Source organism: Eleginops maclovinus, chromosome 8 (assembly GCF_036324505.1).
Source record: "Eleginops maclovinus isolate JMC-PN-2008 ecotype Puerto Natales chromosome 8, JC_Emac_rtc_rv5, whole genome shotgun sequence".
NCBI lineage: Eukaryota > Metazoa > Chordata > Actinopteri > Perciformes > Eleginopidae > Eleginops > Eleginops maclovinus.
This window is the reverse complement of record NC_086356.1, coordinates 10,257,937-10,270,846: the sequence shown is the minus strand read 5'-3', so window position 1 is coordinate 10,270,846 and position 12,910 is coordinate 10,257,937. Positions and strand designations below refer to the sequence as shown.

The window sequence follows — 12,910 nt, the reverse complement described above, 5'->3', positions numbered from 1 at the left end:
AGAACCACTGATCCAAGAAGTTGTTTCCTCCCGTTCCTCTTACCCTCACTGTAAAGGTTGAGTGGCTGTTAGTCACCCTCAGATAGAGGAAGCTGAGGCTCAGCACATGCCACTGGGAGCTGAATAAGGGCAATAGACACAAGCTCCCACAATTCTGCTTACAAAATCCCAGCGTGATGATAAGAGGGAGGGGGCATTGTGGTTTTGACGTATGGGGGAGCCTCACCTATAATGCTGAAGGGCCCGTCTGCAGGTTCCAGCTGATCACCTTGAAGCACCTCTTTCACCCTTGTCTAACATCCTTTATTGCATCAACAGCTCCCTGGGGGAAAGGCCTGCATTCTTTGTCATGGCTTGTGGCTACAATGTCCCTCTTATACTGGATGTGGAACAGTGCCCAGTGATGGTGTTGTGATTACGAATCTTGAACTATTGCACATCAATTATGCTGACCAACAACTGAACTCTGCCCCAACTGTCTTTATCTCACATATACTGCTGGGTAGATAAGACTTATCATTTTGTCAATATATTAATAAATACGGACTACTTGTGCTTAGTTTTTTTTATTGTAGTATTGTTATTCTTTATTTTCTTTGTGTGTAAGATTTATCAAAACAAATTGGTGAATTCCTTTACAGACTTCTCTTGGTATCATATACTGATGTTCAGCTGTAGGTTAACAGTTATGCAGACACCTTCTGATTCTTCCAGATATTTACAGTACAGCAAGTTTTGTTCCACACCTAGTTTATGAAGTAATATTATTTCAATTTTCATATCAATTTTAAGTGACCTTTTGTTACTCATGAACAAAATACCTGATTAGCAACAACGTTACCCCAACCATGTCTATTTTGATATGTCTTTACTGAAAGAGTCAAACAACATAATGCAACAGACTGATAACATTATACAAAAGCTACTTTACAAATAAGAGTTTTGGATGCTGTTTACAAGCTCTTAGTGCAATAAACTACCACAGTTACAAAAAGTAAAACAAATTAAAATACACAGACAAATAAAGTTTCCTGTCGATTAGCTGTATATTAATGATTGATTGAAATATGTATCTATGACATGTCGGACCATTGCATTTATTGGATGCCCAACACCAAAGCAATGACAGTTTATCCCCAGAGAGGTCGCTACAGTCAATGATCATGTTCATTTAGTATCTTTGTGTCCTCATTTTTTACTTGACCGAAATGTGTACAAAGCACAAAACCACTCACCGCTGGTGTTGAAGTCATGAAATAATAACTGTCTGTGTTTTGAGGCCATGTGCCTTCTTGCCAGAGTCTCCTGAATCATTGATCTGATATTGACACAGGACACTCACTGTTTGCCAAATACACCTACAGTATGTACTTTCCCACACTATACTAGACGGGGAATAGATTCTGCAAGAGATCAATTCCTTGCAATAATCTGCAGTGTTACTGTAGTTCTAAAGATACGATTTTTGTATTGGGAAACATTGAAATAAACTGAGCCACACAAAATCTAAATAGGGTGAGAAAATCTGTTAATGATAGCATTCCGAGGGCTGATTTCGGGTTCAATATCAGGACTGAAATCAGCAAGTGTGACCGAGCCTTAATCCCACAGAGCACTGGCCTCATTCCAGTGATTTATTTTCATTCAGGTTAATATTGATTGTCCCCATTTAGGGGTTTCAAGCAGCCATTTGTAACAGCAGCAGTCTGATAATTCCCCTATATAACTCCCCTACATCTCTTCGTCTCCTCACCATCTGGGGTGTGTTACATTTCTGAAGAAGTCCTGTGGTGCTTGCTGTAATGTTTCTTTTTCTTTCTTCAGCCTCATGTTACTGATTTGACTCCCTACTACTCCTTATTATTGAACAGATCTAAAACAATAAATGTTTTAATTTGAGTGTTGGATGTGCAATACATTGCTTTCATTTTATTTTTTAGCACATAAACAGATGCAAATGATCATTGTTCTTTATGCCGGAGCATTAACCCAAATATATTTATTATTTTTTTCCCCACATCTCATCTGTGACAGAACACGATGAACTTGGACATCAGCTTTATAATGATACATAAAGCAGCAAGCATCAGTTTATTGGATCAAAGCCATCTCAAACGCTGGGACAAAGGTGGTGACAGTGCACAGATGTTGGAGGTGATGCAAATTACATTTTGTGGCAGTAACAGCTGGGTTTAAGAGTAAAGCAAATGTAGTCAGATTTGAGACTGAGTTGCAAGACTATGTACACCTGATGCAATTCAATAAAACAGCCTCCAATAATCCAATCACTGCTTACTGAGTGCGTACTGATGGGTTTTAAGGTGATGATGGCTTTAGGCTATGCTAGTTAATTGCTCTCCTAATCACATTAGGTTACAATTAGGATAAGATGCACTTACTATATAGCCCTTGCTGTTAGCTTATGTACACAGATAATGCTTGGTTAAAACCTAATTGGGTGTTTTCTGGGTGTTGATCCTGAACCACATTTGTCTCAGTGAACATTAACATAACATTCCCTTTGTTAAAGCTACATTTAAATATCGAGATTGCTGGCTTGCTGTTTGTAACAAAGTTTTATTTTTATTTTCCCACAATCCACTGTATGCTGTAACCCTGGGTGAGAACCCATGGCCCCCGGGTACATCCACTCACGGTATATTTCTCTATTTCTTGTTAATATATAGGGTCATATATAGGGTCATGTGCACACAAACAAAAGTGTTTTAAATTCTTCTGGCTGATTACACCTCCAGTCAGGTTGAAGATGGGTGGAGCTTTGCTGGAAATAGCGTGACGTCACTAAACTGTATAGGGTCATGATCATGCTGTAAGTTGTCCTGCCCTCAAATGACAGAGAGGGGCTGTCAATCATGCAGTCTGTTGGAGGACTATGAGGCTTTGATGATATTGTAAGGTGATTCTCTCAAACGTGGTGCAACATAAGAGGGAGTAACCAAAGGTGATTTGAGAAGTACTCAACCCTTTTACCCATTAACAGTTGCAATACTTCAGTGGGGAAATACTATATCAAGTAAGATGCGTGCTTTAAAAATTGTATTTAATAAAAATACAAAATTCGCATCAAAATAGTGAATAGTTCAACCGTATCAACAGTTGAAGTTCTCATTGTGTAGACTGGCCCATTACAGAATATACATTATATACCATAATACATAAGAATGTATCTATTGATTATGTATTTCAACTATATTCAAATAGATGTAGCTGTAAAAAATTAAAGACAATATCCCTCTGAATTGTAGTGCAGTATAATAAAGTGGAAAGTTAACTCAAGCATAGTACCTGGGTTTATATACTCAAAACATAGTTGGACCACAGTAAATACTGTAACCTTAAATATCTGTATTAGCTCATAGTTTCCTGAACCCTAGGTTAGTTTTACTGTAGAGACACCTAGTGGCTTCTTACAGAACTTATATATTGTTGTATTGTATCTTTTTTCAGGGATCATACATACCATTTTTTGAATAGTATTTTAAATGATGATGACTGTAGAAACTTGTCATTTCCTGAGCACTCCTTTAGATTGATGATTAACACAAATAAACATGCCTTCAATGAAACGGGAGTACATTTAGCATTCACTGTGGGTGGAGAGAGGTCAGGGTTAAGTGTTTATTTTGTACTGGACTTACAGTAAATGAGAACTTATTTCCTTAGGCTCATTAAAAACAAATGTCTTGCTTTAAATAAAAAATGAAACAAGATTAATCATTGTATTTACATTCTACAGTGTACAAGTCATTTATGCCTCTGCTAGTGTGTTGTATAAAAGGCAAAAATGTGCTTGGATACTCAACATATCATTGAGGTGTGTTGTTATTAGCTGCAGCTGTTGGATATTCCTGCTTTACTTATTAACAGAGGTTTCAAAGTCAGTCTGAGGGGGAAACGAGAGGTCTTTCTGAAAGAGCTCAAATGTGTTAACCAGAGAAACCTTATTTCCTTCACGAGGAAGCAGTGGGGGAAAAGTACTCATGTCTTTTATGTGTAAGTAAGTGAAGCTCTATCAGTGTGGTTCAATTCATACATCCAAGATCTCACTTAAAGCACAAATGTATAAAGAGCTTAAGGTATTTACATTATATGCAAATGGTCCCTTTTATAAAGTAATTATTTAATATAATATGGAGTATTATTTCGATGCCTAAACACAAAAGAAGCATTTACATTGTATAGCCATAGGTAGAGTTCATTATAACTACTTTATATACTGTTGGATGGTTCAATTGTTGTCCGTTTAAATTGAACTGAATAAAAGTGCAGAGCTCATGTGGTCCACAACAAAATAAAACACCTGTTCCTTTACTTGTGGTATTTCGTTGTGGGTTGATCATTGACCACAGTTTTTTATTTGCTGGAATGTTAACCAAAGTTTTTTTTTTTTACAAACACCGCCATGTATCAACAACGTTTATCAGAGCATCCAGATTCTAACTAAACACACTATCAGGTCATTTATTAGTTATGCTCTACCTCTACCAGCCCTCTATCTTTCCTACACACATACTGTCCTTCTCTCTCACACACACGCACGCACACGCACGCACACACACCAATTCACACACATGCACACACCTACCTCCGCCAAAGATACATAAGTGTCTGTGCAGGTGATTCAGTCAAACAGGAGCGACTTCAGCAACACTCCTGGTCTCTGGTCACCCTCTCAGCAAAAATGTCCACGGATTATTTTGGGTTCTCCGTAATAAGGAACAATGCAAGAAACGGCACGGCCGGCGTGGCTCTTAACAATGCTGCAGATATCTCCGTTATTGTGGTTTACTTTTTGGTTGTCTTGGCTGTTGGAGTATGGGTGAGTTCATTTCAGTTCCCTTTAAATCCTTCTTCTCTGTGAATACAAAACTCCTCATCAGTTTTATGTTGTGAGAGTTGCTTTACTTACATTTAAGAAGAAATCTGTCTTTTTTAAACTTCACAAGATAAAATATATGTATAAATGTTTGTTACATGTTGGGGAATTCAAGATAATAGCTATTTTACATTCTGAAATAGATGTGTTATACCACTAACCAACAGAGGTCTTGTTTTAGCACCTTTACAGCAGCACTTAAAAGTATATTATATGTAATCTAGTGGACTCGTATTGTGCAATCACAGTAATATATCATTTTATTGCCGATCAGAGTACATTTACATTTCATAATGCTTATTAAAGATGGATTAATGAAGACTTAAGTAAGATTTATGTAATGATTTATTTATTTTTTTCAATATTACATGTCCACAAAGGAGTAGGAAGAATCATACACTTTATTAATATTACTGTGATATTCTGGAGTTGTGCGAAGAAACTCTTTCTATCCCTTTTATCAGCTGTACATAACACAAAAAGTGAAAGTAAAAATATGGCATTACTGCACAAATAGAGAGACTCTGCTGCTGTTTTGTGGATTTTATCAAATGTTTTTCTTCTGTTGCAGGCTATGGTCCGCACCAACCGATCCACAGTTGGTGGTTACTTCCTTGCAGGGAGGAGTATGGTGTGGTGGCCGGTGGGTATCGCATGTTCACTGCTAACAGGTTTTTATTGATCTATGCTAATTGCTGTATAAAATATCACCGCATGTTTTATAAAGTAATAAGGATTACATCACTGATTATTCAAGGCAATAATAAAATAATGTGAAATTATGCTGTAAAAAATAAAGGCACAGTTAGCTGAACACCGATACATGATTTAAAGTATTGATGAATATAACTCTGCACCCCACAGATTGGAGCGTCACTGTTTGCCAGCAACATTGGCAGTGGTCACTTTGTAGGAATCGCTGGGACCGCTGCAGCCTCAGGAATCGCCATTGGTGGATTTGAATGGAATGTGAGTAATAGTGTCTGATGTGTAATAATGCCATTATCTCCTCTTCCACAAATGTGTTTCTAACCTGTGAAAGACACTATCAGTTATCTCTGTGTGGTGAGCTGATGGGTGAAGATTATCATGGTGCGTCCACCCCTGCAGGAAACAGAAGTCAACGTTATCTTTAAATGAATGTTTGAAGGAAATGGTGCTTTAGTTATTAATTGGTTGTGCATTTTTGTCTCTTTTAGGCTCTTATTGTGGTCGTCATTTTGGGATGGCTCTTTGTGCCCATCTACATCAAAGCTGGGGTAAACGAAACACACAGGCCACATGTTGGATGTAGAAAAAACACCTTCATTTGAATACATAAACATATTCACTTCACCTGTTAGAGTATGCATTCATAATCTTAATTTATAGTTTAATCATTAAATGGGACTTAACATGAAGACCCCATTTTTCCAGTGCTTTTTCATACATTTATTTTGGTATCTAGCTACTTAAAAGAAGAACTGACTTTTATATTTCTTTTGCAAGACAATCAGAGCAGATATCAGGTGCTTAATGTAACATGCACGAAAACAGAGACTTTTATTCAAAGGTTAAATACAAGTATATTTTGACAGACCATAAATAATGTGTTTATGAACATGAATGAAAACCAATTTTGATGGAAACCAAAAACTACACCCTTGAAATGTATGTACTCTTTAAGTTGAAAGTGGTCCAGCAAAATAGCAGTTGGAGGTCATAAAGACAGCATAAAAAAACCAAGGAAATGAAACTCAAATCAAAACCTAATTTATTATGGATGGGTTTAGGTGGTCACCATGCCTGAGTACCTGAAGAAGAGGTTTGGAGGACAGCGAATTCGCATTTACCTCTCTACACTCTCCCTCTGCCTGTATGTTTTCACCAAGATCTCAGTAAGTGGCCGCATCATCAGTGATTACCTCTATGTCAACGAGATTGAACGTTATTGATTGAATTGATGCGTTTTCTCCTCTCGTCTCCACTCAGGCAGACATGTTCTCTGGTGCCATTTTTATCAACCAGGCTCTTGGGCTGAATATTTACCTGGCCGTTATCATGCTACTGTCGATAACGGCCCTGTACACGGTCACCGGTATGTCCCATCAGGATGCATTCACTTTATTTTCCATTTCCCTCACTTCATAAATTAAACCCAGAAGTATTATCTACCTTACAGAGTGGCGCTACAAGTAGGGTTAAAGTCTTCTCCGTTTACCATATATGGAGATGTGGAGACACACGCACACACTCGCTCTATCTTCCTGTCGCGTTGATCAGTTGTGTGTTATTGTGCTTAATTACCCATAAACTGCGATAAGCTCGAAATGGCCTTCTGTTGCTGTTTTGTAATAAGCCGTATACACCTCAACTTTATACAAAATACAGCTTCACACCTTATACCCAATATGTAACAATGGATCAAATCATGTACAAAGTTCTCTCCATTTAGTTAAGATTAGTAACAATAAAATGTGCTGACTTAATAAAAAATGTATGGATTAATAGCATCATGATATTTAATCTCAGGTGGATTGGCTGCAGTGATCTACACGGACACTTTACAGACCATCATCATGGTTGTGGGATCTTTCATCCTTATGGGCTTTGGTAATATCGTATTTTTGTTTTTAAGCTTCTTGTATGTCATTAGTTTCGATTAAGACTGTAAAAACCTTTTTATGAAATAAATCTTATACCTATGTGCAGCTCTCAATGAAGTCGGAGGTTATGAAAGCTTCCAGACGCGCTACATGGAGGCCATCCCTTCCATAACAGCTAACATCAGTGCGAGCTGCTATGAGCCTCGGGCCGACTCCTTCCATATTTTTAGGAATGCGATCACAGGAGACCTGCCATGGCCCGGCCTTGTGTTTGGACTCACCATTCAGGCCACCTGGTACTGGTGCACGGATCAGGTCAGTCCAGCAAACAGGCCGCACTGTTGGGCATTTGCACGACCACAATCCAGGGTCATAAACACACACACAGACACAGACTCTTTCAATTGATTATACATATTTGTATACACATTATTATCCTTTTATCTTGCCTGTTTTTGCCAAACTCACTCAAGCGCTCTTAAGGTGGAGTGTTGTATATGAGACACATGCTTTTAGTTAGACCTTACAGCCTCAGAGACTGAGATAAGATTTATGCACAGATTGTTGCTGGATCTCCAAGAAGGGCTAGTTGTTGATTTAAATGTTGACATCGAGCACACAGATAAACACATTAAAGTCAGCCTATAAAGTAAAATACTATCAGCAGCATATCCATTAAACTTAAACCTAATTATTGTCCATTATAACGTTTTTTTAGATCTACTTACCCAATCCATTTATTGATTCATGGCACCACTGATCTTTCCCATTGTGACATGTTGTTTTTTTCCTGTAGGTGATTGTCCAGCGTTGTCTCTCAGCCAAGAATTTATCTCACGTTAAGGCAGGCTGCATCTTGTGTGGCTACCTGAAACTGCTGCCTATGTTTCTCATGGTTTTCCCCGGTATGATCAGCAGGATCCTTTACCCTGGTGAGTATGTGACTGATATATATTTAGGCTAAACACAAGATGAAAGTATTGTAGAAATAAAGCTGGATTTAAATATTTTGCTTATGTAATTCTAGATAATGTGGCATGTGTGGACCCTGATGAATGTGAAAAGTACTGTGGTGCCAGTGTGGGCTGTACCAACATCGCCTATCCTAAACTGGTGGTGGATCTCATGCCCAACGGTGGGTTGCTAATGACATTTATCTTGTGATGCAAACATCATATTGTATTCCTGAAATGACATGTTTGTATCTGTTTTAGGTCTGCGAGGTCTCATGCTGTCTGTGATGATGGCCTCTCTGATGAGCTCACTCACCTCCATCTTCAACAGCGCCAGTACTCTCTTCACAATGGACATCTACACTAAGATCCGCGGCTCAGCCACTGAAAAGGAACTCATGATCGCTGGAAGGTAAAACACAATTGTGGGGTTTGTTTATTATGATTTCAGATGATGAGAGATACATACATGCCTCACTACCACTATCTTTAACTTAGATTGTTCATCTTGGCCCTGATTGGTGTGAGCATTGCATGGATCCCAGTGGTGCAGTCAGCCCAGAGTGGTCAGCTCTTTGACTACATCCAGTCCATCACCAGCTACCTCACTCCACCTGTTGCAGCTGTCTTCATGCTTGCCATCTTCTGCAAACGTGTTAATGAGCCTGTGAGTATCCACTTCAATCACCTCAAAATAGCCTAAAGCCATGTTACTGGCATTGTCGAGGTGTACCTAAGCGCAGTACTGTGAGTGCTAATGTCAGCATGCTAAGCTGCTCACAATGACAGTGTTGACATGCTGATGTTAAGCAGGTAAACTGTTTATGTTATCGATTTCAGATTAGAGTGTTTCATGCTTATTCTGGCTAATTAGCACATAACACAAAGTACAACTGAGTCTAATCATTTTCTATCGCTATTAGATAATTATTATTTAATGATCTAGTCAATCTACGACGCAAATAGGACTGCAACTCTTGTATGAAAGGTGCTATAAAAATAAAGCTTATTATTTATGGTAATCAAAATATTGAACAAATTCAAATTTGATGTGATAATGGTACTAGTTGTGATGTTTAGAAATCTATGAACTTAATTCTATTCATCCAATCAAAATTCATATTTCACTCAAAGGCACAAATGTGAACTTTTTTATGCTCCAGGCACCATCAATGTACCAAATGTCGTGGCACTCCCTTCAATCGTTTTTGAAATACTTCAGTGTTGAACAAAGTGGTGGAAGGACTAACATCCCGACGGATTTGACTTTTCCTTAGAGCCATATCTCTAGCATGGATAAAAAGGCTTTGAGTGTGTTAAAGTGCAGTGTTTTATAAAGTTATTAATTAATTACTAGCCAAAGGTCTCTGCTATCTTTTCTTGTGAAATTGGGTTGATCCTGACCATAAAGCAGTTAAGTCAATATGTCGTATGACCTGAAAAAGTGTGGGTGGGGTGAAAAACACTTTAAAGGTGGCGTGAGCATGGACTACAGGTTGAAATGGTTCTTATTCTCATGATCGTCACATTAGCTTAGCCAAAGCACTGGAGTCAGTCATGCACATCATCAGCTGATTTGTTATCAGAAAATTAACACAAGCCAGTGAGGACTATTTTATAATCTGACAAACTCAGAAAACTTACTGCCTCTGCTCATTTCTCCAGATTCTTCCTGGCCATGATTTCTATTTGCAATCTGCATTATGTATATTCTGTGCCTGCTGGATGCACCTCTATCTATGCTGTCGCCCAGAATTTGTTTTCATTAGGATTAATTTAGTCAAGTTGATATGTTGGATCACTACTTTGGTCAAGACTGAAACAACAATTGGATTGATTGCCATGACATTTTTTGCATGAATTCCCTTCTGTCTTTAGTGACTTTTCCTTTAGAACACAGCAGGTTGATTTTGTGGATTTTAGCTAAAATGTCTCAAAGACTTTTGGATGAATTGTCATTAAATCTTGTGGAGACATTCACGTCCCCATCTGGAATACATTTAATCATTTCCATGTAGCACCATTAGGTCATGATTTTTAAAATGTTGTCAAATATCTGTATGACTATGCTTGTCCTAATAAGCAAGTGTTAGCAACACATTCAACTAAGATGGTGAACAGAGTTAATGTTACACTTGCTAAAAAAACAGCACGTTAGCTTCCTCATTGTGGCATACAGAAGCTGTAGATAGTCATGCCAATGATAATACTAAAAGTTGTTTTTCTTTTTTCCTCAGGGTGCATTCTATGGCCTCACGATTGGCTTAGGTATCGGCCTGTCCAGAATGATTGCAGAGTTTGCTTATGGGACAGGCAGCTGCGTTAACCCCAGTAACTGTCCCACCATCATATGTGGAGTCCACTACCTCTACTTCTCCATCATCCTGTTTTCTGTCTCCTGTATTCTCATCTTGGGAATCTCTCTTGTGACAAAACCCATCGAAGACAAGCATGTACGTGACCGCTGCGAGATAAGACTAGATAAATAATGAATAACTCCCAAACATCACTGGAAGTCCCTGCAAAAAACAATCTTATAAATAATTTCTTTCAACCCATGTGTTGTGTTGTTTATCTAGTTGTATCGACTGTGCTGGAGTCTGAGGAACTGTACTGAGGAGAGGATTGACATTGAAAAGGATGATTGGATTGACAACCAAGAGTCCAAGAAAATGGAGATAGATGGTAATCAGCAGATATTGAATATAAACACATGTACAAACACACATGCAGATTTGCTTCATCACCTTTGTTTTTTCCATCACAGAGCCACAGGAGGATCCTGGTTGCTGCAAAAAGGCAGTGATGTGCTTCTGTGGCCTGGAGCAGAATACAGCGCCACAGTTGAGTCCAGAGGAGCAGGCGGAGCTGCAGAAGAAGCTGACAGACACCTCAGAGAAGCCTCTATGGCGGAACGTTGTCAACGCCAACGCCATCATCCTCCTTTGTGTTGCTGTTTTCTTTCATGGTTTTTACGGTTAAAGAAACTCCACTGATCCAAAATGCTCTTGGATAAATTATATTTAAGTGACAGGATTTGATATGATTATAAATTATTAACACATGAATGAACTGTAACCTTGTAAAATTTGAGAATGCATTGGCAGACTTGGATCATTTATACAGTATGTCTGGCATGTATGGCTAATGAACTTCTCTAGGACAAAAAATGTATTTTTGTAAAATATGTTCCGGTCCAAAACTCTTAAAAATATTTCCCTACAGCACCTAGATCTGGTACATTTTTCAGGTTTTTCATTTTGGCAACTTTGCAATTTCAATATCTTTACAAATGTTTCTGATTGCAGTACTAAGTCTTCGTTTTAATGTGTTTTTAAGATCACAAGTTCAACATGATGACAATTTAAACTGTTCTGTACAAGAGATTTAAAAATTAGACCTCCAAGAAATTACTTTTTGTGCTACCTCCTTCTACATTTGCCTTTTCATTTTCTGTGATCAAAGTCTACAAATGCTGTCACTTGTTAAAGCATCTTACTGTATGTTGTTTTAGGTGTTAATGAATAAAAAACATCTCAGGGAAAACGGTTGTAAATTCCTCTGACTGTCTTTGCTTCCCTCTCCTGGTTCATTGACTGGTTGCACATTACATTTCTGGTTAAATCTGAGGTATGTATTTTGTGTACTGTGTAAATAAATTCTGAAACATCACATCCCTTTTTAATGTCATGTAAGTCATTCTCATTGTGACTCACTTATCTCTCTCTTATCCCTAACTCTGTGGTTAATGTGCGTGGATCTAGGCCTTGAATATGTGCACTGCTGTTAAATGATTTATGGTTTCTGCCTTGGACTTGCATGCCTTGTTCCCTGCAGTGTATCTCTTCTGTTACTGCCTTTTTCGCTATAAGCTGCATATGACTTGATATCTTGAATCATACGTCTTGCAGTGATTTTGCTGGTGACTCAGTGCAACAAAACCCAGTCAAAGGTCTTAGGCATGTCTATCTCTCAGCAGTCAACAGAGACATTTTATTTTTTGCAAGAACCCAAACCCCATCTGTCGACAATCATTCCCACAGTGCTGAGTAATGAAGAGGAAATTCATGTTTGGAATTCTTTGAACATTTCTAACAAAGTAAATTCGATAGAAAATAATAGCCTAATGAAAGTATATCGATGACATCTTTAAGAAGTAAGTAATTTTTTACTTGGAATGGCAATTCAATTCTTGCAACAACAACAACAACAACAAAAAGCACTGTTACGAGTTAGCGAAGGCTTTGTAAAAAATTCACCAGCATTTACAATGGTATGACTTGCTTTTAAGTGACTATGTCTGCACTTTCCTTGTTGTTCAGAGTTTGATTGTCTATGTTTATTTATTTTTTGCTGGTTTGTAAACAATTTACTGACCATGTAGTATGACCACTCGAAGATCATTTGAAATGAAGGAAACACAACAAAGGAAGACACAATGTCTAAAACAACAGTGGCCTTCTAGTGGCACAGTG

General features: G+C 38.1%; 1 protein-coding gene across 1 annotated transcript; it reads left to right on the top strand.

Moving 5' to 3' along the window:
• Positions 1–4,612: 4,612 nt before the first annotated feature.
• slc5a1 (solute carrier family 5 member 1) lies at positions 4,613–12,107 on the top strand. The gene is made up of 15 exons (XM_063890092.1): positions 4,613–4,840; positions 5,469–5,540; positions 5,762–5,866; positions 6,097–6,156; positions 6,670–6,774; positions 6,869–6,974; positions 7,409–7,489; positions 7,589–7,797; positions 8,279–8,414; positions 8,510–8,617; positions 8,697–8,847; positions 8,934–9,102; positions 10,673–10,888; positions 11,015–11,120; positions 11,203–12,107. Exons 1-15 carry the CDS (start codon positions 4,703–4,705, stop codon positions 11,415–11,417), a joined length of 1,977 nt encoding a protein of 658 aa, XP_063746162.1. The 5' UTR covers positions 4,613–4,702; the 3' UTR covers positions 11,418–12,107.
• Positions 12,108–12,910: the final 803 nt, after the last annotated feature.